Below are 22,416 nucleotides of genomic sequence, written 5' to 3' on the forward strand. Positions count from 1 at the left end.
TTTAATTTGATTGACAGTCCAAAAACTATACTGCATATGGGCATTAGATCCCTATTTCTTTTATTACTTTTTATGATTAAACAAAATAATACACAATTATATATAAGGAATATTAATGAAAATTGTATATAATAATAGGTTTTGTAATCTATTCTTATTCTTTTATTCACTTCATTATAAAAGGAATAAATACAAAATATAAGCTATATGTAATACTTGTTTACTGGTATGTAACATATACCAGTCTTTTTTCTTGGATAGATTTTTTTGTAAATTGATTACAAATAAATGAATAATAAATAGTATACAGTGTATAGTGTATAATCAATAAAATGAAATATGTTACAGTTGTATTTTATTTCTCTATGTAATTTGCGTGACCTCCCAGATATACTGTGTATGGGGATTAGTAGCATTCTTTCAATAAATCAAAAGTAAATGTAATTCATTTTGTATGACTAAAATCAAATATTGTTTAATATATATTATACGATGTCGCTATTTCTCTATTTCTCTCTATTTAATTTAGCACAAATTTTGCTAAAACAACAAATGAATGGTGTCCAAAGATTTTTGCACACTATGCTACAAATACACTATAAATGGCCAGTTAAAAAGTTAGACGTTTAAAAAAAAATGGATGGGTATATTTATGACGATGATGTCACACATACACATACTGTAGCGTTCATTCATCATTATTTGGCACATGTTGTCTTGCTATAGTGGCAGCAAACAGCACTTTTTATGGTCACTTGGTGTCATGGATAGAGCAGTGACAAGGTTGAGTCGTGTGAAAGTTGTCTTTCGCACGGTATTCCCAGCTCATCAATGCAAAAAAAAAAAAAAAAGTGTTGTGACATGAGGACACACAGGGGAGACTTTAAATTGGGAGCCAGAGGAGCAAGGAGCCTCTTCTCTTCAGCTCCTTCGTCACCATCGCAGGTGAGCCTCCACTTGTCGCGTTGTTGAATGTGGTGGCCCTGCAGTAATTGATATATTACGCGTCCCTCTACAGGCATGACTGTGTCATACACACTTGAGGTGGCCAACGTGAGATTTGGAGGCTTCTCCAAGCTCTTGTTCAGGTGGAAGGGCAGCATCTACAAGCTGCTCTACAAGGAGTTTCTCCTCTTCTGCATGGTCTACGTCTTTTTCAGTGCGCTCTACAGGTGATCCGTATTTTTGCATTATTAGTATTGTGAGAAGAAAATATTTTCATCCTTGGCCAAATATTGTGATGTTATATAATGATCATATTATTACCGTCAGACAAATATCGTAATATTGTGAAGTGATATTATTGGCATCGTCGGGCAAATATCATGGAACTGTATTGTGGTGTTAATGGTATTATCGGGAAACTCTCGTGATAACACCATATTGTGATATTATTAGTCATTGTCAAAATACCGTATTGTGATCCTACGATCGTTGACCAAATATCATAATATGGCATCGTGATATTATTAGTATCGTTGTCCAAACATCACAAAACCGTATCATGATGTTGTTATCGTCAGCCAAATATCCTAAAACCTTATTGTGATATTACTGACATAGTTGGCCAGGTATCGTGATAACACAGTGTCATGTTATCAGTAACATTGTGATCTTGATCGTGATCCGGATCTTGTTGTTATCGTTGGCCATATATTGTATCATGATAGTGTTGTGTCATCAGCATATTGGTACTATATTGTAATACTGTTACATGCTGTTATTGTTTCCGGCGGTCATGTGTCATGATGACACCAGATCGTGATATTACTCATGCCTTTGCCCAAGTATCAAGATATTATTATATCAAAGCGAGAGAGATTTTTGGCATATCCTAAAGAGATTGTACAGTATTATGGTCATAATATCATATGAATTATCGGTTCATTGTTATTGGTATCAATTCATCATCTCTTGATATTTGACTCCGTATACAAATGATTGTAAATTGTTTTGCTGTTTTTAACGCGTAGGTTGATGCTAACACCCAAGCAGCAGGATGTGTTTGAGCATATCGCCCTCTACTGCGACCAGTTCACCAACACCAACTTCATCCCCGTTCTCTTTGTGCTTGGTAGGTACAGTATGTAGAAGGGGTGGGATCAAATCTTGATATTATGTTTTGACACACAGGTGTCAAATATCAATCAGTTTTAACAAGGACTGGAACAAAGTATTGGATCAATAGCATGATGTATTGTTTTCTCAGTCAGTCGAGTTCAGTCTCGAAAACATGGGCAACAATTCTGAATGATCTGTGGCGTTTGCAGGCTTTTATGTAACATTGGCATTCAATCGGTGGTGGGGACAATACACCAGCTTCCCGCTGCCCGACAACCTGATGATGGTGGTCTGTGGGAACGTCCACGGAGCCGACGAGAGGGGTCGCCTGTTGCGGCGCACGCTCATGCGATACGCCAACCTGTCGTCGGTGCTGATCCTGCGCTCCATCAGCACCAGAGTTCACAAGCGCTTCCCCACGCTGGAACACGTGGTGGAGGCTGGTAGCTACCACCAAAACACTAGTTTGATATCCACCCGCCCTCTAAAAATCTAAAAAAATGATCTTTTTAATGTTTGCCTGCAGGTTTCATGACCTCACACGAGCTGAAGATGTTTGAGATGCTGCACTCTGACTTCAACAAGTACTGGATGCCGTTGACCTGGTTTGCCAACCTGGCATCCAGAGCAAGAGAGGAGGCCCGCGTGAGGGACGATATCGCTTTGAGACTCCTCATGGATGTGACTAACTTTGCTTTCAACTTCACACAAAACACAACGCTATCAAACAGCTGATGTGTTCCTCTTACATTGAATGGATACATCACTTTAAGAAGCCAAGTACCTTCCAATCAGTGCATCCATTAGGGATGGGCCGTAACCCATATCATGATATTATTGGTGTCGTCAGCCAAATACCGTAATATCATGTGGTGATATTGTTATTGTTGTTATAGCAATGTTATATGACCAGTATTGTTGGACAGTATTGTATTATGATACTTGTATCACTGGAAAAGTATTACAAGACTATCAGTATCCTTAGTAAACATTATGATATTGTAACCTTATTGGTACCGTTGGCAAGATATCATGACAGTATCCTATCCTATTGTGATAATATGGGTATATAATATTATGATAAAGTCACTGATGGTGTAGTGGTACATTTGCCTGACTTTAGTGCGCACAGCGCGGGTTCAGTTCCCGCTCAGTGACGGTGTGAATGTGAGTGTGAATGGTTGTCCGTGTCTGTATGTGCCCTGCGACTGACTGGCGACCAGTTCAGGGTGTAGTCCGCCTTTCGCCCAGTCAGCTGGGATAGGCTCCAGCACCCCATGACCCTGAACAGGATAAGCAGTAAGTAAGCAAAAATATGCATGTCCATACATGTGAAGAATGGTTGTTTTTCAGTGTGTGTCCTGCAATTGACTGGCATCCAGTCCAGGGTGTACCCTACCTCTTGCCCAGTTGGCTCCAGCTCACCAAGGAGAACATCTATACAAAATGGATAGATAGGCGGATATTAGCATCCGAGTGAATATATAATCGAGAGCTCCATTGAGAAGTCATGTATGCCTCTTATTGCAGGAGTTGAACAACTACAGGGCCAAGTGCAGCCTCTTGTTCCACTACGACTGGATCAGCATTCCTCTGGTCTACACTCAGGTGAGACAACCAGGCCTTCTCCTTCCATCTCTTAGCCTCCGATTGGCTCAACTGTCTCATTCCACAGGTGGTAACGTTAGCAGTCTACTCCTTCTTCGCCTTGTGCGTGATAGGCCGCCAGTTCCTCAACCCAGCCAAAGGCTACAAGGAACACAAGCTGGACTTGTACGTCCCCGTCTTCACGCTGCTGCAGTTCTTCTTCTATGCTGGATGGCTCAAGGTGGGAGAGCTGATCATAAACCCGTTCGGCGAGGACGATGATGACTTTGAGACCAACAAGCTAATTGACAGGAACATTCAGGTGTTTGCATTCTCTCCAACGTCTTGTTTTTCGAGCCGGTACGCTGCTGACATTGTGTCCTGAAGGTATCTATGCTGGCGGTGGATGACATGTACCAGAACCTGGCGCCCCTGGAGAAAGACAGGCACTGGGCCCAAAGCCATTTCTCAATCCCTTACACCGTGTCCACAGCAGCAGACCGCCTCAGACCGGCTTTTAAGGGCTCCACCTTTGACATGAGGTCTGTCACGTCCTTTTGGCCAAGCATCATGACATTATCATACCTCGGTATCGTCTGTATCGCTAGTCAAATCTTTGGCCAAATATGACACTGCTAGATGTAATGACATCTGTATTGTTGGCAAAATAGCAACATACTATCAGTAGGCCTACCCTTGGCCCAACCTCATGGCAATATAGCATTGATATCTGTATCATTGGACAGATCCATCCATCCATTTTCTGTACCGCTTATCCTCACTAGGGTCGCGGGTGTGCTGCAGCCTATCCCAGCTATCTTCGGGTGAGACGCGGGGTACACCCTGAACTGGTCGCCAGCCAATCGCAGGGCACAGATAAACAATTCGCACTCACATTCACACCTATGGGCACTTTAGAGTCTCCAATTAATGCATGTTTTGGGGATGTGGGAGGAAACCGGAGCACCCGGCGAAAACCCACACACACACGGGGATAACATGCAAATGTATTTCTCATATTTGCAGAGTGAGCTTGGAGGATCTGGAGCTGGAGCAGCCTGGTGATGGTTTCCCTCTGCGGGCTTCCTCACTGGAGGGTCACAAAGACGGCCTCCTGCGGGGCTGCAGCCTCCCGTCGCTGACGGATGAGTCAACACGTCACCTCATGAGGGATGTCAACGAGGATGGCGTCAATCTGAAAGAACAAGAAATGATCACAGTAGATGTTTATTAAATGTCAATTAACCCATTCTTCGATAATGAAACAGCAACTGCACAGGCAATGCTTTAAGTGACAAACATGTCCGAAGAGGTTAACTGACTAAATGACAAACCTAAAAGAAAGAAAAACTACTCACCCTTTGAAGATGCCTGAACTGGACAACAGTGTCACTTCATACAGTAGGTACTGCAGAAAATTAACTCAACATGGCAAAAAGCACTAGGACATGAAATAAATGTGGTGGGCTTTCCATGTATGCCAAATGAATGGAAAGATATCCATGAGTTTTCTCACTTGTCAGGAAGTTTTTGTGCCGTTTGGTATCCATCCATCTATTTTTTTGTACCGCTTCTCCTCACATGGGTCACAGGCAGGGCAGGCCGCAAAAAAATACATTTAAAAAAAAAAAGTGCTTGCTGGTGGCTTCCTGCTCACTTGACATGGTAAAATATTAAATCAATACAGGCTACAAGTGTAAAGGGGGGGAAGAATATATATATATATATATATATATATATATAAAATCCTTAAAAACCACAGCTGAAGTTCTGACTAGCAAGTTTCTACAAGACAAAACTTACTGGTTTAGAGGCAACTTTTTTTTTTATTGACTAATGTACTTTTATGACATTCAGATAACTTGCACTTGTGACAGTTTTTTTTTTTTTTTTTTAAATTGAAGACAAATGCTAAAAACATGGCACAAAATATGATGCAATGTCAGTTTATTAAGAAAACAGATCCATTTTAAGCACTAACACTTTATATAGATATTTAATCACATAACCGGCATTTGTCCGCCATGTCGGAGGTTGATATCTGGAGAATAAGCTTGGCTTGGAACAAAAAGACTAGTCAAGCAAATAGTGTTTGTTTTCTGTTTAACAGAAATCAGCTATATTATAACATTTTCCAATCTCGCAAAGACAGTACAATGACATCCTTTCCTCTACAATTCAACCATCTCGCACCACCAAACTGATTAAAGCAAAAACAACGTTTCACAAGAATCCAACAGTTCTGACTGGTATGCAGGTTAATACCACAGCACCAATCACCATACTTTATAAATCTGTTACTGACGAGAATTTAATGGTGATATGGATGACAGGCATACTAAAAAAATAGCCTTTCAGTTTTTTGGGGTTGCTCTGTGAAAGCCACAATCTCTCTTTTCCTTGACAAATTGTCTTTTCACCAGTAAACTGGTATAAGACTTTGTATTGTTGCTGTAAAACTCTGCAAAGTAACAATTTTCATTGGCTATCAATCACATTTTTCTCTTTAAACATTTAAGCATGACTCCAATGCTGAAACCCAGTCGCATCTTGAGGAGGGTACACGTCTCCAGTCATCGCCAGGGCCCCAAGTTACTACAAAAGAAAAACCAAACATAATGCAAAGGGAAGCATAGCTCACATTTGCATTTTAAGTCAACATTAGGAATGTTCCAGGTCTTCAGTCAGGTTCTGGTAAACTGGATTTTACATGAACCTGTGCCAAAGTCCTGACGTTTTTTCTCCCAATACAAAGATTCCACAGCAGAGAGGGTGGTCTCTGACATGGCAGTACACGATTGGGGATCCACATTTACTTTTTTAAAACAAAAACAAAATTAAAAACATACCTCAAGTCAGTCTGGACTCATAGCATCTGTCCATAGCCCAGCTACTGCTTCCCATATCACTGAAGACGAAAGATTAGCTAATTATAAAGCATGTCCATGTTACAGTTAACTTGTGACCTTTAGCAGGTGTGCTCAGGGTTTTAAAGTTCACCATGAATTACAATCTGAATGATGCGTTACAAAGACATCAGTGCACACGTATCAGAGGTAGATAAAGCCACTATGTTCAACTCACCTTCAGTTACCATGGGGTCAGTGCTGATATGACATGGTCATCTGCTGCAAGACAAATGCATCAATAATTGGAACCACTTGAACGTTGGAAGTTGCCAGATGGACCAGGAAGTTGTGCAATGGCAGTGTTTAATAGGCATTATGACGACTTCTAATGCATCTTATGGGACAGTTACACGAGAGACAATACGTCCAAAAATGCAGCAAATGTATAGCCCAGCACTAGGCCTGTCCCAGCGAAGGTCTGGGACGGGCCACTCTCGTCGGGCCTCGCTCTGCAGCCTTTCAGGATTAGCAAGTTCTAGAACAGAACCGACATAGCCAAGAACATGTGCAGAGTCTTCCTCTTCCAGCACTGTAACACTGAGCCAGACACGTCGTCTGGGTAGCTGACTGAGTGCTGGTGGACAGTAAAGAATATATAGAACTCCCCTTAAAATCCAAACATGCACGACGTTGTCACAAAACCAATTTCAATTTACGCTAAACGACGATGACGTTTACCTAATTGCAAGGACACCAAGTCGCTTGCTTCGTTCATCCCACGTCTACTGCTCGGCCTTCTTTCCACTGGGAAACCATCTCTGAAACAAAAGTTGGAAATCAAAGCGGGTCAAAATACTTTCTCTTGTAATGCTGATGGCCAACTACTCCTGCTAGCCTTAACATTAGCCAGGTAAGTAAATTGAGAAAAGATTCTCGTTTACAGTGCCGACCTGGCTGAAAGTAAAACAAGGCAAAATAAAACCAACTAAATAAAAACATCCAACTTGTGAAAATGTGATGAGCAAAAAGCACATATTAGTGTAGAACAAATTTGAGATGATTCATAAATAAATGCATATAGTGTCCTTTAACAGTGAATATTACCACAAATATAACGATTGACCCCCATTAGCCTTTTGCCGTAAAAAAAACGATTGACCCCCCCATTAGCTTTTCGTTAAGATCGCTAGCATCACGCATCGTGGCGGCCACGTGCGACGATTTCCCTCAAAATTAAACATTCGCCAGGTTTAAACAGCACATTTTAATACAGTTACACATTTTTTATGGTGAACCTTTCACCAAAAAAAATTGTAATGGATTAAATTCTTACCGAATTCAGCTGCACGACGACACGTGCAAGATGTGTGATACACCGAGCTCAGGCAAGAAGGAAGGAGCGGAAGTGACGTACACATAAGATATGGTCTGTCGCTGTGCATTGTGGGAAAACGTAGGACGTCCCAAAAATGTTGTTACATAGAGTCGAATAATTAGGCTAATGTTAGGTTACACGATAGATCTTATCGCGTTTGCTCTTTTTGTAACAATGTCTTTTCAAAAAGCAATTTAAGATTGTTTTTTTTTACCTTCTATTTAAATTTAGAGAAAAAAATACTAAGCAACAAAAAGTTATCAAGAACACAGAGCTACGGAAGCTCGAGAAGGTAAAAACTCTTTATCACTTCCGTACCCCGTCACGTCTCCACTGACTCAACACCGGTTTAACATTCGCACAAAACCAAAGCACAGGTGCTAGTTAACGGTACGTCGATGAATACTTGGTTCGTAAAGTGTATTTTTTTTAATTAATTTCGTTTATGTGACCTGAATGTTTCATTGTAATCCTCGTGGTTGATTTGTGAGCGGCTAAATGTACAGCACTTTGCTAGCTTGCTGCGTTAGCTTCCTCGAGGACTTGTGTTATCGCCACGTTAATAAAACATTTGCTCACCGATTCACCTTCAGACTCTCGACGTGTGAGCTTGAAAGCAACGCCCTGCTTGTGGCTGCTGCTTTTGTGTTGGTTGAAGCTCAGGAATATTCGTTTTTGTTTCGTTTGACAGGTGGGGTCCCGGTGCAAACAGGGTGGACCGTGGGGTCATGTCAGCTGACTGCCACTTGCATTCACCTCCATTATCATCATCGTCATCATCATCATGTCACTAGGGGATAGTCCTCACCTGCTGCTTGGCCGGATTCGCTTCCTGAACCGCTGCACTGAGTGTTTTCGGAAGAGCGAGCCGGTTCCAGACAGCCTGTGTTATGTGCCCCGAGAGGTGTGTTTTAAGATCTGCAAGGATTCGTCGTCCAGCTCCTGCGTCGCCGCCGTCTCCGGTTCCACGGGAGGCTCCGGCAAGACGGTGGTGTCCGTCTTTGACAGCCCGCACCAGAGTCCGATTAACAAGAAACTATGCAAGTACACCATTGAGCTCAAGAAAGGGACGTGTATCCGGACCACAGGGGAGGAGTACTGTAATAGCCAAGGCCTGTGGGTCAAGATCAATAAGGTAAAAGGTTTCTTTCTGGCTCCTGATACAATTCAATTTTTTTTACCATGTCACACATACTTCCAGGTGGCAAAAGCTCCAGCAATCTCCAATTGTACCTCAAGTAAACAAACCCTTTTTGAAAATCGAATGATACATGTACTGTAGGTTCAGTTACATATCCCAACACTCGATCACAAGCATTCATTGATCCACTCACTCACATACACCCGTACAATGGCTGGAGTAATAAATGTACATTCATATCCCTATACAGAACCTTCAGAGTCATTCATGGCTGTTAAGGAGGCAGTCTTGCAATCTTCTCTGTACGGTGTCGGTGTTTGGCATGTGTGGCAACACATGGCGATATTTCTTGTGTGGGGGGGGGTTGGGGGAACATGCAAAAAAAAAACAACATGAATTGGTTTTCTATTAGCAACATGACGTATGTATGGGGAATTTGCGAGGCCTTGTAAATGTTGAAGTAAAAGGTTATCGATGGCAAGGGAGTATGAAATCTTTTAAGCTATCACCTTATTAAAGTGAGGATCCATTTTGGTGTGTGTGTGTCCAGGAGCAGCTGGAGGAGCACCGTCCAGGGCAAGAGCTGGAGGAAGGTTGGATCCTGGTGTGCAAGCACACCGAGGGTGGCGACAGGCTGGTGCCCGTGGAGTCGCCCGAGACGGTGAGCAGACAGCAGCAGCTCTTTGGCTATGACCACAAAGCGTGCAACAGGTGGGAGCAGGTGGTGGATGTGGAGAATGCCATGTTCCTAGGATCCAAACCAAAGATAGCAGAGCCGGACGCTGCCGCGGTAGAGAAGCTGAGGTGAGTCTGGGGTAATAAATGTTCAGCGTGATTTTTAATAAGAAAATAATATTTTTATTTTTGTTGTTTTTTATTTCATATATGTTAAACTGTCACACACACACACACACACATATACACAATGAAATAAAACACTAATGTCATTTAAATGTGATAACATAACACACACACATGGAACACAATACCGTTTGATCACATGCATATGGCAGCTTCACAGTATAGCGGCTAGTGCGAGAAGCTAACACAGCAGTCTACGTCTTTACTCAGTGCACCACAACCAGATGAACTCACATGCACTACACAGTCACAGAAAATCTAACTCAAAGACAAAAAGCTCTACGTTTTCCAGCTGAGATCAAACCTAACACAAAGGGAACAAGCACAGGAGGAACAGCGCTACCAAAATAAAACCAGTATATGTCCAAACAGGACTCAAACATTCCAATTCAAAGTCCTTTGTTTGCTAAAAGCTGGTCAGTTTTGTTTATACTTGAGTCCTATCAAGACGATGGGAACAAAAAAAATCACGAAGTCAAAGCTTAGGAAAATAAAACTAGTAACAGCACAAACCGATGGATGGACTCAAATGCAGGACACCAGTCACAGTTCCAAAGCAAAGTTCTTTGTTCCCAAAAAGCTGGTCAAATAAAACATTGTCTCTGAAATGTCAGGTACATACCCCCGACATGGACATATGAATGCGACGAGGACCTGGTGCACTACTTCTACGACCACATCGGCAAAGAGGACGAGAACCTTGGTAGCCTGAAGCAGAGCGTGACCAGCATTGATGTTTCTTCATGTTCGGTGAGGAGCAAATACTACTCAAATACTGTCTAGAGTACCAGTTGAAAGTTTGGACACAGTTAATGATGAGAAGCTGTGCCCAAACTTTACTGGAACTATATGATCCGAAGTCACACAAATTATGCTGATCATGTCACTACTAGGAGGATCCCAGCAGCGGCGTGAACAGCCTGACAGACGGTGACACTAAAACGTACTGGGAGAGTGACGGAATGCAAGGACAGCACTGGATACGCCTTCATATGAAGAGGGGGACTGTTGTCAAGTGAGAAGCCACCGCCGCTACTGAAACCAGTGTTGTGTTCTTGTGATCCAAATGGAAATTGTTTTTCGATGTGTCATAGTAAGCTGATTTTGACAGTGGACTCCACCGATGACAACTACATGCCCAAGAGGGTGACCGTGTACGGAGGTGAGGGAGACACCCTGAAGAAGCTGAGTGATGTCACCATTGACGAGTGAGCCTCTCACAAATACATTACTTCAATCCACGGACTTTGAATATAGCTTTTAACCACCTCTGCCACATTTTGTCTGCAGCAATCTGATTGGGGAGATATGTGTGGTGGAAGACATGTCATCGCACTTGCCAGTTATTGAGGTCCGAATCGAGGAATGTCGGGGTGAGTTCTCAGTTGGAACGAGAGAGGCAGTTATTTGTACAAATGTAATTATGGAGTACTATCAAAAAAAAGTGGATTAGCACGTCTGTTAGAGATGGGTATCTTTCACATTTGAATCGGTACGGGACCAATTCCCAGGCTGATACTCAACAGTACCAATTTAAGTCATTTTGTGTTTGGTAATAAATGTTAATTTGTTTAATAATAAAATAAAATGAAAAATATCCATTTAACATTTATTTTCCAATATATAAACTTTGACAAATATAATAGAACAACATCCTAAGTTTAAAACAAATGAGCATTTAGGATGGAGTAAAAATAAATAAAGGTATCATATTTTATAAATAATGATAAAGTATAAACAATACAAACAATTAAATTATTTTTCAATTTCAGCTAACTCTCTATATATTGCTGTATTGAACAAGAATGAGGAATTTCAAACTGAATACCGAAACATGAGTCAGTCAGAAAAAAATCAAGCTTAACATTCCACCAATACAACTCAGTTTTCTGTTCTGTCATGCAAGTAAATAACTATAATTTATCTCATTAATCATTTTTTTTGTAAAACAATCAATTGGTAAATTCACAGATCACAGTAATAATTATATTTTAGGATGAAAATATAATTTGGGTTAAGGATTTTGTACTTGTGTATTAACCATTGGGTGCGTATTTGTTTTAAAGAAGAGATTTGATTGAAAAATCTCATTTTAATTGCTTGTATACAAATAGTTGATTCGCTTGTGTGCCTGTCGTGTGAAATTACACAACCAAACATCCACGAAAATACAATCCATGCTTACTCTGTGTTTATGGCTGCTCGGGTGACTTTGCTTCCAAAGTGAAATTCAGATGCAGGGCTCAAAACGGCTCCACCCCTGGTCATAACAGTAACGCAAAACTGTCCTCGCGTTGGCACACCCAGCATTAGAGGCTGAATGGGTGAGCAGTGGGTCATATGCATGAGACTGGAACTCCCCACCAAAACTGAAGTGTGGTGTATTTATTTATCTTTGGGGGATGGCCATGTGAGGAAATGGGGGTATTCTTTTTAAAAAATATTTCCTCTTGTGTGTAAATGTGGTGCTTTCTTTGGGAAGATGAGGGGATAGACGTGCGGATCCGAGGCTTGAAGATCAAGTCGTCGTGCGAGCGAGACCTGGGACTGAACGCCGACGTCTTCCAGTCCTCCTACTTGGTGCGCTACCCCCGTCTGCAGGGGACGCCGGCTGATGTCCTTTACCGTCGAGCGCTGATCATCCAAAGGTAGAATCAATTGTAGTCAAGTAAGCCAAATGAAAATGCTCCAATGGTCCAAACTGTTGAAATAATCACTTGATGTTTCTTCCCCCAGGTTCATTTCCTTACTAGACAATGTGCTCCCGCACTTTGTGCCAGCCTGGGACTACAGCCTGGGCACCTTCAACCATATCAAAGTGAGCTTACTGTTATTTTGGTTCTATACAGGTGTATCTCAATAAATTAGAATGAGAAAACTTCATGTATGTCTGTAGTTCAATTCAAAAACTCATGTATAGATTCACTACATAGAGTAAACTATTTCATGGTTTCATGTGTTATTATTTTGATGATTTTGGCTTACAGCTAACAAAAACCCACAATTAACCAGCTCCAAAAAATGTGAATGTTGTAAAAGAAACCGTCAAAAATAAGCTAGTATGGAAATGAGGTTAGGATTGGTCTCCTGACACGTATTTTTTTTGTTTTTAATGATTCTGTATAATTTATGAGTTTCACTTTTGGAATTGCAATGCTGAAATACAATGAACTCTCCTACAGTATTCAAATTTATTGAGATGCACCTGTATGTTTAAGATGAACCAATTAGTTAAAACCGCCATTTTCCCATAAAGCAAGTGTCACTGTCACATTTTATACATCACACCAGATGCTGACATCATTTGATCACATGATACCATACCGCTGTGTTCTGTAACAATATTTTGGGGGGATTTGTATGTGAAAGTCACTGTATGCAGTTTAAAATCTTTTGGATTTGCTTCTTTCTGTCACCTTCCAGAGCATAAAACAGTTCCTGCTGCAGTCCAAACGTCGCTCAGCGCTGGTCACGCAGTGCCTGAAGGACTCGGAGACCAGCAAGCCCAACTTCCTGCCATGCCTCTACATCAACAGGCGGTTGGCAATGGAGCACAGGGACAACCCCTCACTGGACCCCAGTTGCAAGAACGCCGTGTTCAGTCAGGTCAGCTCTGCTTGCTTTCAGTGTGATGATAATGGTGGAAAACGTACTCAGACTCTTTACTTAAGTAGAAGTGCTGATAGATAAAACTGACTCCGAAATGTCATCTGCTGAGGCTGAAAAAAGAAACCAACCTATTTTGACAAAGTACCTTTGTACTTGTAACCACCCAGGTGTATGACGGCCTAAAGCCGTCTGACAAAATGGAGAAGACTTTGGATTATAGGTGGCCTGCTCGTTACGACCAATGGTGGGAATGCAAGTTCATCGCTGAGGGCATTATCGACCAGGGCGGTGGCTTCCGGGACAGTCTGGCCGACATGTCCGAGGAGCTGTGTCCCAGCTCGGCCGAGTGTCTGATGCCGCTGCCTTTCTTCACGCGAACATCCAACCAAGTACAACGGAACCTCCAGAATTCCCTTTATTAACTTTAAAAGCAAACCTTTAACTCAAATGTTACCATTATTAACGTGTATACAAGTGCAGTACAAGGAGAATTAGGCTGAGAGTCCTAATAAACATATGAGAATGAGCACAATAACTGGAAGTAGAAACCTACCAGAATATAAGCAGTCACAGTATAAACAGATGGAACAGTCAGGGGAAATTAAAAATCAAGGCAATTTCTTCACAAAAAGTTGGTCCCACTGAGAGACCTATCAAGGGAACGGGCACAAAGGAAGGAAGTCGAAACATAAGATAAAAGCAGTAACAGCGCAAACATATTGACTCAAAAAGTTTAAATCAAAGTCATTTGTTCTCAAAAACAGCAATTAGAAAACTACCAAATAAAAGCAGTAACAAAGCAACACTTGTTATCACCCATTTCCAGTTATAATGGACCTCAAATGTTGTGCACACCGTCTTAGTCTTGAGAGTCTCCTTCTGGCTGAAAGGAAGTCTAATAAGATGCTCAGATACTTTCCTGACATACTGAGATTATATATTATTACAGTTCCATGTCAGGGAAACAGAATGTAAGGCATATTTTACCCAAATTTAAAGTTCATAATTTTTTTTCTCTATTGCCATTCATTTTGTGCTCTCTTTCCCCTCAGGGTGCCCTGGAGGCCAGAGACTACTACGTTCCTAACCCATCCTGCAAAGAATTTCACAAGTACGAGTGGATCGGGCAGCTCATGGGCGCAGCACTTCGAGGGAAAGATTTCCTCGTGGGTGATTCTTGTCTTCTTGATTCTTTTGTCTCGTTTGCAGCCATACTTGATTTTGTTGTTTTTCTTGTTCTTGTTGGTTTTTCCGATCCAATAGGTTCTGGCTCTTCCCGGCCTGGTGTGGAAGCAGCTGACTGGGGAGGCTGTCAGCTGGAGCAAAGACTTCCATGCTGTTGACTCTGTTCTGGTGAGGATATGTGTAGTCTATTTCTATCAGTTAGAAATATAATATATAAATTATATATTTATAAATATAGACTTTTTTATTTTTTATTTATCATATCCATATTTACGAGATAAAAGTAATGAATAAATACAGCAACAGATATCTGTCCTGAGTAATGGAGACAGTCGTAGCTACAATAAAATGTTTTTTATTATGATTAATAGTTGATAATGATTTTTTAAAAAATCATGTTCCTACTTTTTATGACATTAAAACATACTAACGGCAAAAAAAATTAATTTGCATCAATTAAATATAATAATGACAAGGCTTCTTTGTATTCATTCATTTATTTTATTGTATTTAGAATACAGTAACAAAATGGTAGAAAATAAACATTATAAAATATTTTGAATTGACACCAATAAAAAGTTTTTTAACCTAAATTAAATAATAACCAAACATTTTATTTTACAATTCTTTTATTTAATTAGAATTAGCATCAATTAGATCAGATTTTTAGAAAAACACATTTTATCAATAACGTTCTGAATTGTGCACGGAAAAGGTCACTTGTCTGTTGGCTGTGTTGTCAGGTCAACCTGCTGGACGCCATGGACAACATGGACCGTGAGACGTTTGAGTTCCGTTTTGGTGAAGAGCTGGTGTACACCACGCTGCTGAGCGACGGCCAGATGGTAGAGCTGGTCCCGGGCGGTGGCAACGTGGCCGTCCGCTACGAAGACCGGCGCGAGTTCATCCGCCTGGTGCAGAAGGCTCGGCTTGAGGAGAGCAAGCAGCAGGTCTGTTGCAACGCTTTTGTCCCAAGTGCCGACGGTCGAAATGTGCACTGTACGCTTCATCTGGCTGTTTTTGGCGTCGCAGATAGCGTCGTTACAAGCTGGGCTGCTCAAGGTAGTCCCACAGGCGGTCCTTGATCTGCTCACCTGGCAGGAAGTGGAGAAGAAGGTTTGTGGAGACCCGGAGATCAGTGTGGAAGCTCTCAAAAGACTCAGTGAGTTGACTGCACACTTTGTTATTGTGCGGTAATGCTAATGAAAGCTGCCATTTTTTTGCCCTTTTCCCATGTTGCTCTTCTGTATAAACAAAATGGGGGGGATGTAGTGGACCTACAGTCGTGCCTTGAGATGACTGATCCAACTTGGAAGTTTTTCTTGCTACTAACTGTCATTTGGCTGATTTTTTTCATTTGTTTTTTTCTTTTACTATTATTTGTGAGCAAAAAAAATAGATATGAGCACTGTATTGTGGCAGTGAATGCTGTGTATTTTAAACAACCATATAGCTTTACCTTAAAATCTGTTTAGCCTAATGTTAACAAACAATGCAGAACATCATAGATGGACTAACGAATAGCATCTGTGTTAGAACCCTTTGAGCAACAGATATTTGAACACAAACAACGGAACAGGAGAGAGAGAGGGGAAAGCACCTGTGTTTAAGGGAATGCCAGAAAGGCGGAACAGGGGAGTGAAGTATAATGCTGACACTCACTCACCCCATTTATGTGGAAAGCAATTTTGTCCACAACCGTTTGATCTCACTAGATGCTGACGTCATCTAATTATCTAATTGTGGGATGTCGCTGAGTGAAAGCTTCATTGAATTCTGTGTAAAAAGCAAATGCATTGGGAAAGCTGTGTGAACGAGGCCAACATGTTTCTAATGTGTTTGCCAGCTGGCTACGAGGACCTGGAACAAGATGATATTCGTGTGCAATACTTGTGGGAGGCGCTGACCAACTTCACCAACGGTCAGTCGACTCTCCTTCTCTCTTCATCCTCAAAGCATGAATCCAATATGAAATCTAATGTTTGTTTTCTTTTCAGAGGACCGCAGCAGATTTCTGAGGTTTGTGACTGGTCGAAGTCGTCTTCCTGCCCCCATCTACGTCTTCTCTGACAAGCAAGTATTTTGGCAAGTACAATAATGACTGAAAGACTTGCAAGCTGACACGTTATCCTTTTAACTGTTTTTACGTCCTGCTGTAGCTCCGAGGGCGACGCGCTTCCGCAGTCTTCCACGTGCTCCAGCACACTCTATTTACCCAACTACCCGAGGTAGGTGGTCAGAAGCCTAAAACTACATATCGTGACTTTATTTTTATATTTATATGACCCCTCTGAATGCTGCATGTGTGGCTTTTGTCGCCACAGTGCCAAAGTTTGCGAGGAGAAGCTCCGCTACGCCGCCTACAACTGCGTGGCCATCGACACGGACGTGAGCCCTTGGGAAGAGTAACCACTCGAGGAGTTTCGCTGCACACGCATCACTTTTCCAAGGAAAAACTACCAAGTCATCACAGCTGTAAATAATAGAGAAAATAATAAAGAAATATATATGGAAACCTTACTGTTTTTGTGTGACTGTCTCATAAGATATGACGATTAGTAGTACACTAATTTTAATTATATGTGTAATATACCTGCAATGAGCTCTGGACCAGTCCAGGGTGTACCCCGCCTCTCGCCCCAAAGTCAGCTGGCATAGGCATCAACTCACCCGTAACTGTAAAGAGGGCCAGGGCTATGGAAAATGGATAAATAGAGCCTAAGGTTCAAGCGAATTAAGCACATGCTTACGGCCACAGGCTGGAGTATTTAGGAAGAACAGTGAGTAACATGAAAAAAGAACGGTTACCAGTACATAAAAATGTTATTGTTTGGATTAATGTTGGTTTACATTTTGTTTACTAGAGCTTTTGCATATTTTTACATAGTTTGAAGACCTAATTATTCAACTTTAATATGTTTGTTTTTTTTAAAACATTATCACCTTATTTCACCTATATCTGTTCAGTTATATCATGATTTGCTTGACATTTACTGTAATATTTTGTTTTTGTATATTCTATTTTTTTTACTATATCTAATACATTGTGTTTGTAATAATACATTTTATTTTAAGCATCTTTCAGCAAACTCAGACATAAAGCAACAAAACAGAGAAGAAAACATTTGCTTCAGGCGCCATGGAGGTGTCTGCTGGCTCTGGAATTGTGGTTAGTACTGCTATTACTTTTAAATGCAGGATTTTACATGACACTTAGGTGAATCATGAATGTATTTTTTTTTAATGAATGTACGTAAACTAAGTAATTTAAAAAAATATATATATTAATCTACAGAGTGGTATTTCTAATATTTTTCATTTACACACACACAAGGTAACTCAGTCAAAATATTAGCAACAGCTCCCAAGCCACAGTTTTGAACATATAACTGGTTTATTTTTATTTTGTATTTCTTTCAATAATTGAAAAAATAATAATAATGTCTTGCTTTGGATCTGGTCATGACGTTTCAGTGGTAGCTGTGACAGGTGAGTGAAGAAATGATTAAAAAATGTACGAGGACATTTATTAATAAAATATACACCATATAATATATATATATATATATATATATATATATATATATATTCTAATAAGACTGAAATTATTAAAGAATATACTGTATATGTTTGGAATGTGCAGAAAATTAAATTTGTCTTTATGGCTGCTTCATAACAAACTTCAAACCTCGTTGAGATGTGTATTCTCGCGAGAACACACGGCTTGAAACTTTCCCATAATCCCTTGCGGGTCCTCTTTCAAGCCGGCGCCTGAGAATGGGTACGTGTTTTGATGCTCGGGTTGGAGGGAGAATCCTTGTCCATCTGTCTTTATATCCCTGGAATGCTGAACTTGCTTACGAATATATTAAGGCTAAACATAGATGGAGTCGATGCGTTTTCAACTTGATTACGCGCGGGCCTCCTACAATGTTTGAAGGAAGTCGTTTTCCGTGGATGTGTGAAATGCTCCAAGATGGCTCCTCGCTAGCCATATCTCGAACTCTTGACGCCGAATTACGGCGGAGCACGCGTGATTTTGTTTTTGGGAGAAGATAAGGTATTTTTTGTTGTTGTTTTGATGACGTTGTAGGGGTTATTGTCAAGTAGGGACTGGTAATAAGTTGCTAAAATTTACCAGGCGATGTTGAAGTCACTGTTAGCATTATCCGCTAGGCTGCTCGTGTCGAGTCAAATAGCTTATTTTGAATAGGACGTATTTTTTTTTATGTTTGGATGAAAAGTGGAATTCAACCAATTTTCACTTATACTCGTCTTTTTTCAACATATGCTGTTTGCTGCTAACATTACCAAAGTCTATTTACCTAGTACAATGCTGTTAATACATTAAATCGTCTTATGACTGCTTGAGTGACATGATGAAACTTTTAATGCAGAGTCCAAATATACAATGTGGACAACCTACCTTGGAGAACTGATTGCTCAAGCAAAACCTGATAATGCGCAGTGTTCATATACAGATATGTTTGCCAATCTTTCAGTTTTTTAAAAAATCTTTTCACAGGTATCTCAAGGGACAACTGGCACAAACGCCGCAAGACCGGTGGCAAACGAAAGCCCTACCACAAGAAGAGGAAGTATGAACTCGGGCGACCTCCAGCAAACACAAAGGTAAGCGCCAAATGTTGTTTATTAGAATTTTGCGTGAGTGATGAAAAACGGACCTTAGGTAGGTCTTATTTGTACCGTTTTGGTGCAAAGCTTTGGACCTACCCGTGCTAGGCCTTGTCATAGTTACACTGACACGCATATTAAATAAATGAGGACTGGTTGACTGCAGATGTTGTTGAAGGTAACAATACCCTTTTTTCCCGTCAAGATCGGTGCTCGCCGTATCCACACCGTGAGGGTCCGTGGTGGGAACAAGAAGTACCGTGCCCTGAGGCTGGACGTTGGCAACTTCTCATGGGGCTCTGAGTGTAAGTGTCCAATCAAAGACTGTTCTCAAGGTTTCCGGAGATGTTCAATGAAGATAACTTTGTCCAGTTCTGCTACTGAATGCAAGTGCTGATAGTTTAGACTCTGAGAACCCATTACACAACGAGAACACCAATTTATCATAAGTCAGGTGAAATAAATCGGTGTGTTTCTTTTTGCTCAGGCTGCACACGCAAAACCAGGATCATCGACGTGGTCTACAACGCCTCCAACAATGAGCTGGTCCGAACCAAGACCCTGGTGAAGAACTGCATCGTGCTAATTGACAGCCTCCCCTACAGGCAGTGGTATGAGGCTCACTACGCCACTCCTCTTGGACGCAAGAAGGGCGCCAAGCTGGTGAGTGACCCAGGTTTGACTGCCAAATAAGTGTGTCGTCTTTCTGTGAAGATAACTTTGTCCAGTTCTGCTACTGAATGAAAGTGATGCTACTGAAGACTCAGAGAAAGAACTGTCATCCACCCTGACATGTTTAACGTGCCAGCTGTCTGATTTATACGCTTTAGAGCTAAAATGTCCCCAACCCTTGTACTATAGACTCCTGAGGAGGAAGAGGTCCTGAACAAGAAGAGGTCCAAAAAGACCCAGAAGAAGTATGACGAGCGTAAAAAGACGGCCAAGATCAGCCAGCTCTTGGAGGAGCAGTTTCAGCAGGGAAAACTGCTTGGTGAGTCCGAGGGGTCTTAATTAGGTCTAGTACTCGTTTTTAAATGCAAAGTGCTATTATTAAAGTGGCTCTCTGTACATGACAATAATTTCCACCCAAATAGAGCCCTTGTAAATCTGCGAGTGATCAAACTTTTACAAACAACCTCCATACCTCCTATAGGCGATTAAAAAGATAACCGGTGCAGTCTTGCGATATATTATATAATATTTACTGCAGCAAACGTGACACCTGTAAAGCTGATCTTGAAAGACAGAAGTGCTGCTTTATGCAGAGTGGCTCAAAAGCTGCTAAGAGTTTAAAGAAAGGTTTGCCAAGCGTGGGAAAACCGTCCTTTATGGTCAGCTTTTAGTATTAACTACAATTAAAAGGTACTGAATTTAACGACAATGTATTAAGTTGTATTAACCTAGAGTAATTTGATAAATGTTGCAATCAGTACGGTGAGAAAAGGCTGCAGTTTTAAACTGTTGCCACTAATGTCCCTGTTTGGAAAAAGACTATTAATACAGAAGTTCTGTATATGCCTGAATTTATTCCATGTGGAAACAACATGTGAACATACAGGGAATTGGTATTTCATTATTTGGGGCATACTGATTTTAAAATGTGTATGGATAGTATGCATGTCCCTAATTACTGTACTTAAAAGGCATTTTCTACAGTTGAGTTATTAAAAAAACATTCCTATCCACTTTGAAGTGATGTCGTATTGTAGTTATTGTTCTTGAAATGTCTCAATCAAGTGATGTACTTGAATGGCTGAAAGGGAACAGGAACTTAATTTTAAATCCACGGTCTTCTTCCTGCTTGCAGGCTGCATTGCCTCCAGACCAGGCCAGTGTGGACGAGCAGACGGCTACATCCTGGAGGGCAAGGAACTGGAGTTCTACCTGAGGAAAATCAAGGCCAAGAAAGGCAAATAAATATTTGATACGCCAATAAAAAAAAAAAATCTAACAAATGTCTCAAGTTTGTCCTGGCTTTTACTCTGAGTTGGTGAAAATTTTTCTCTAAATTTGGTCCTTTTCATATTTTTTTTACATTGTCTTGTTTATTTATTTTCTTTTACAAATTATTGGCCAATATAAAGTGTTGAACATGTCATGCTCTCATTGACCATGCAATGTAGATGGCTCTACATGTTTTTGTTTTCCTGAAAGTAATTGTTTTGGAGATGCAGGATTCTACCCTATGTCAACATATTTTTAAAAAAGTGTTGCTGTGAAACCTAACTACACAGAAAATGTTTAATTGTTCAAACTCCCTTAAAGGTGTATAAACTATAATAAACATTTAAATACTTATTTGAAGGTTACTTTTAATTCCATTTTAACATTAAGTGTAACAGAACTATGGCGCATTGTACTGAGCTACACCCTTCGAGTTCTTCTATGGTTACCACACTGCAATTAGCATTGGTGTTGCAAAAATAAAAATCATGATCTAGGGTCTTGTAATATCCATCCAGTTTCTATGCCTGTTTGCCTACCAAGCGAACAGGTCTGCGGTTGATGTAGTCAAAATGGGACTGCACTTCATCCTAGAACACATCGACAGTGCAGGGAGGATCCTGTTCGTGGACTTCAGCTCAGCTTTCAACACCATCATCCCTGAACTCCTTTCATCCAAACTTCTCCAGCTCAGCATCTCACCTGCCATCTGCCAGTGGATTTACAGCTTTCTGACGGGCAGGTCAGGCTGGGGGAGGCCACCTCATCCACACGCAGCATCAGCACTGGGGCGCCCCAAGGTTGTGTCCTCTCTCCGCTGCTCCTCTCTCTCTACACGAACGACTGCACCTCAGCGAACCCGACTGTCAAACTCCTGAAGTTTGCAGATGACACCACTGTCATCGGCCTCATCAAGGACGGTGACGAGTCTGCATATCGACAGGAAGCGGAGCGGCTGGAGCTGTGTTGCGGCCGACAACCTGGAGCTGAACGTGCTCAAGACTGTAGAGATGATCGTGGACTTCAGGAGGCATCCTTCGCCACAGCTGCCCCTCACGTTGTCCAGCCGCCTTGTGTCAACCGTCGAGACCTTCAAGTTCCTGGGAATTACAATCTCTCAGGACCTGAAGTGGGCGACCAACATCAACTCCGTCCTCAACAAGGCCCAG

At 41.2% G+C, this 22,416-nt stretch overlaps 3 protein-coding genes, 1 long non-coding RNA gene and 4 other non-coding genes across 12 annotated transcripts; 7 read left to right on the plus strand and 1 right to left on the minus strand.

The window, feature by feature from the left end:
* The first annotated feature begins 815 nt into the window (after nt 1-815).
* On the plus strand, nt 816-5,137 carry best4 (bestrophin 4). 2 transcript variants are annotated; one of them, XM_061797804.1, is made up of 10 exons: nt 816-945; nt 1,019-1,172; nt 1,974-2,074; nt 2,271-2,504; nt 2,588-2,742; nt 3,592-3,669; nt 3,737-3,970; nt 4,036-4,190; nt 4,434-4,472; nt 4,675-5,137. In XM_061797804.1, the coding sequence occupies exons 2-10, from the start codon at nt 1,021-1,023 to the stop codon at nt 4,880-4,882; spliced, it is 1,356 nt and encodes a 451-aa protein (XP_061653788.1). In that variant the 5' UTR covers nt 816-945; nt 1,019-1,020; the 3' UTR covers nt 4,883-5,137. The 2 variants fall into 2 exon arrangements, with proteins under 2 accessions (XP_061653788.1, XP_061653789.1); XM_061797805.1 differs by lacking the exon at nt 4,434-4,472.
* A 441-nt stretch (nt 5,138-5,578) lies between these two features.
* On the minus strand, nt 5,579-7,951 carry LOC133489085 (uncharacterized). Its single transcript, XR_009791815.1, has 5 exons — nt 7,831-7,951; nt 7,236-7,315; nt 6,733-6,776; nt 6,498-6,556; nt 5,579-6,243 (listed from the first exon to the last, which is right to left on the minus strand). It is a non-coding gene; the product is annotated as an uncharacterized LOC133489085 (long non-coding RNA).
* Nucleotides 7,952-8,025: 74 nt separating this feature from the next.
* Nucleotides 8,026-17,188, plus strand: hectd3 (HECT domain containing 3). 4 transcript variants are annotated; one of them, XM_061797801.1, is made up of 19 exons: nt 8,026-8,164; nt 8,564-9,007; nt 9,564-9,817; nt 10,489-10,624; nt 10,768-10,889; nt 10,969-11,082; nt 11,165-11,247; nt 12,357-12,522; nt 12,611-12,692; nt 13,298-13,480; nt 13,651-13,872; nt 14,536-14,649; nt 14,747-14,836; nt 15,412-15,618; nt 15,701-15,830; nt 16,515-16,589; nt 16,666-16,753; nt 16,828-16,896; nt 16,993-17,188. In XM_061797801.1, the coding sequence occupies exons 2-19, from the start codon at nt 8,657-8,659 to the stop codon at nt 17,075-17,077; spliced, it is 2,571 nt and encodes an 856-aa protein (XP_061653785.1). In that variant the 5' UTR covers nt 8,026-8,164; nt 8,564-8,656; the 3' UTR covers nt 17,078-17,188. The 4 variants fall into 4 exon arrangements, with proteins under 4 accessions (XP_061653785.1, XP_061653784.1, XP_061653787.1 ...); XM_061797800.1 differs by having other exon boundaries at nt 8,098-8,262; XM_061797803.1 differs by having other exon boundaries at nt 8,098-8,262; nt 16,666-16,741.
* A 1,178-nt stretch (nt 17,189-18,366) lies between these two features.
* rps8a (ribosomal protein S8a) lies at nt 18,367-21,262 on the plus strand. The gene is made up of 6 exons (XM_061797178.1): nt 18,367-18,449; nt 19,194-19,300; nt 19,509-19,608; nt 19,791-19,966; nt 20,165-20,294; nt 21,111-21,262. The coding sequence occupies exons 1-6, from the start codon at nt 18,446-18,448 to the stop codon at nt 21,218-21,220; spliced, it is 627 nt and encodes a 208-aa protein (XP_061653162.1). The 5' UTR covers nt 18,367-18,445; the 3' UTR covers nt 21,221-21,262.
* LOC133489582 (small nucleolar RNA SNORD55/SNORD39) lies at nt 19,037-19,114 on the plus strand. Its single transcript, XR_009791980.1, has one exon. It is a non-coding gene; the product is annotated as a small nucleolar RNA SNORD55/SNORD39 (small nucleolar RNA).
* LOC133489586 (small nucleolar RNA SNORD46) lies at nt 19,331-19,438 on the plus strand. The gene has a single exon (XR_009791983.1). It is a non-coding gene; the product is annotated as a small nucleolar RNA SNORD46 (small nucleolar RNA).
* On the plus strand, nt 19,651-19,719 carry LOC133489585 (small nucleolar RNA SNORD38). The gene has a single exon (XR_009791982.1). It is a non-coding gene; the product is annotated as a small nucleolar RNA SNORD38 (small nucleolar RNA).
* LOC133489584 (small nucleolar RNA SNORD38) lies at nt 20,007-20,075 on the plus strand. Its single transcript, XR_009791981.1, has one exon. It is a non-coding gene; the product is annotated as a small nucleolar RNA SNORD38 (small nucleolar RNA).
* Nucleotides 21,263-22,416: the final 1,154 nt, after the last annotated feature.

The sequence above is a fragment of the Phyllopteryx taeniolatus genome, chromosome 14 (genome assembly GCF_024500385.1).
Source record: "Phyllopteryx taeniolatus isolate TA_2022b chromosome 14, UOR_Ptae_1.2, whole genome shotgun sequence".
Classification (NCBI taxonomy): domain Eukaryota; kingdom Metazoa; phylum Chordata; class Actinopteri; order Syngnathiformes; family Syngnathidae; genus Phyllopteryx; species Phyllopteryx taeniolatus.

Excerpts from the sequence above, each read along its gene's own strand:
- rps8a (XM_061797178.1), top strand. Across the intron at positions 19,609-19,790 it reads CTTCTCATGGGGCTCTGAGT|GCTGCACACGCAAAACCAGG; the intron begins GTAAGTGTCCAA and ends CTTTTTGCTCAG. Across the intron at positions 19,967-20,164 it reads GCAAGAAGGGCGCCAAGCTG|ACTCCTGAGGAGGAAGAGGT; the intron begins GTGAGTGACCCA and ends CTTGTACTATAG.
- hectd3 (XM_061797801.1), top strand. The coding sequence starts at position 8,657 with ATGTCACTAGGGGATAGTCCTCACCTGCTGCTTGGCCGGATTCGCTTC. Across the intron at positions 16,590-16,665 it reads GCTGACCAACTTCACCAACG|AGGACCGCAGCAGATTTCTG; the intron begins GTCAGTCGACTC and ends TTTTCTTTTCAG. Across the intron at positions 16,897-16,992 it reads TATTTACCCAACTACCCGAG|TGCCAAAGTTTGCGAGGAGA; the intron begins GTAGGTGGTCAG and ends TTGTCGCCACAG.
- best4 (XM_061797804.1), top strand. The coding sequence starts at position 1,021 with ATGACTGTGTCATACACACTTGAGGTGGCCAACGTGAGATTTGGAGGC. Across the intron at positions 2,505-2,587 it reads GGAACACGTGGTGGAGGCTG|GTTTCATGACCTCACACGAG; the intron begins GTAGCTACCACC and ends GTTTGCCTGCAG. Across the intron at positions 4,191-4,433 it reads GGCTCCACCTTTGACATGAG|GGTCGCGGGTGTGCTGCAGC; the intron begins GTCTGTCACGTC and ends TATCCTCACTAG.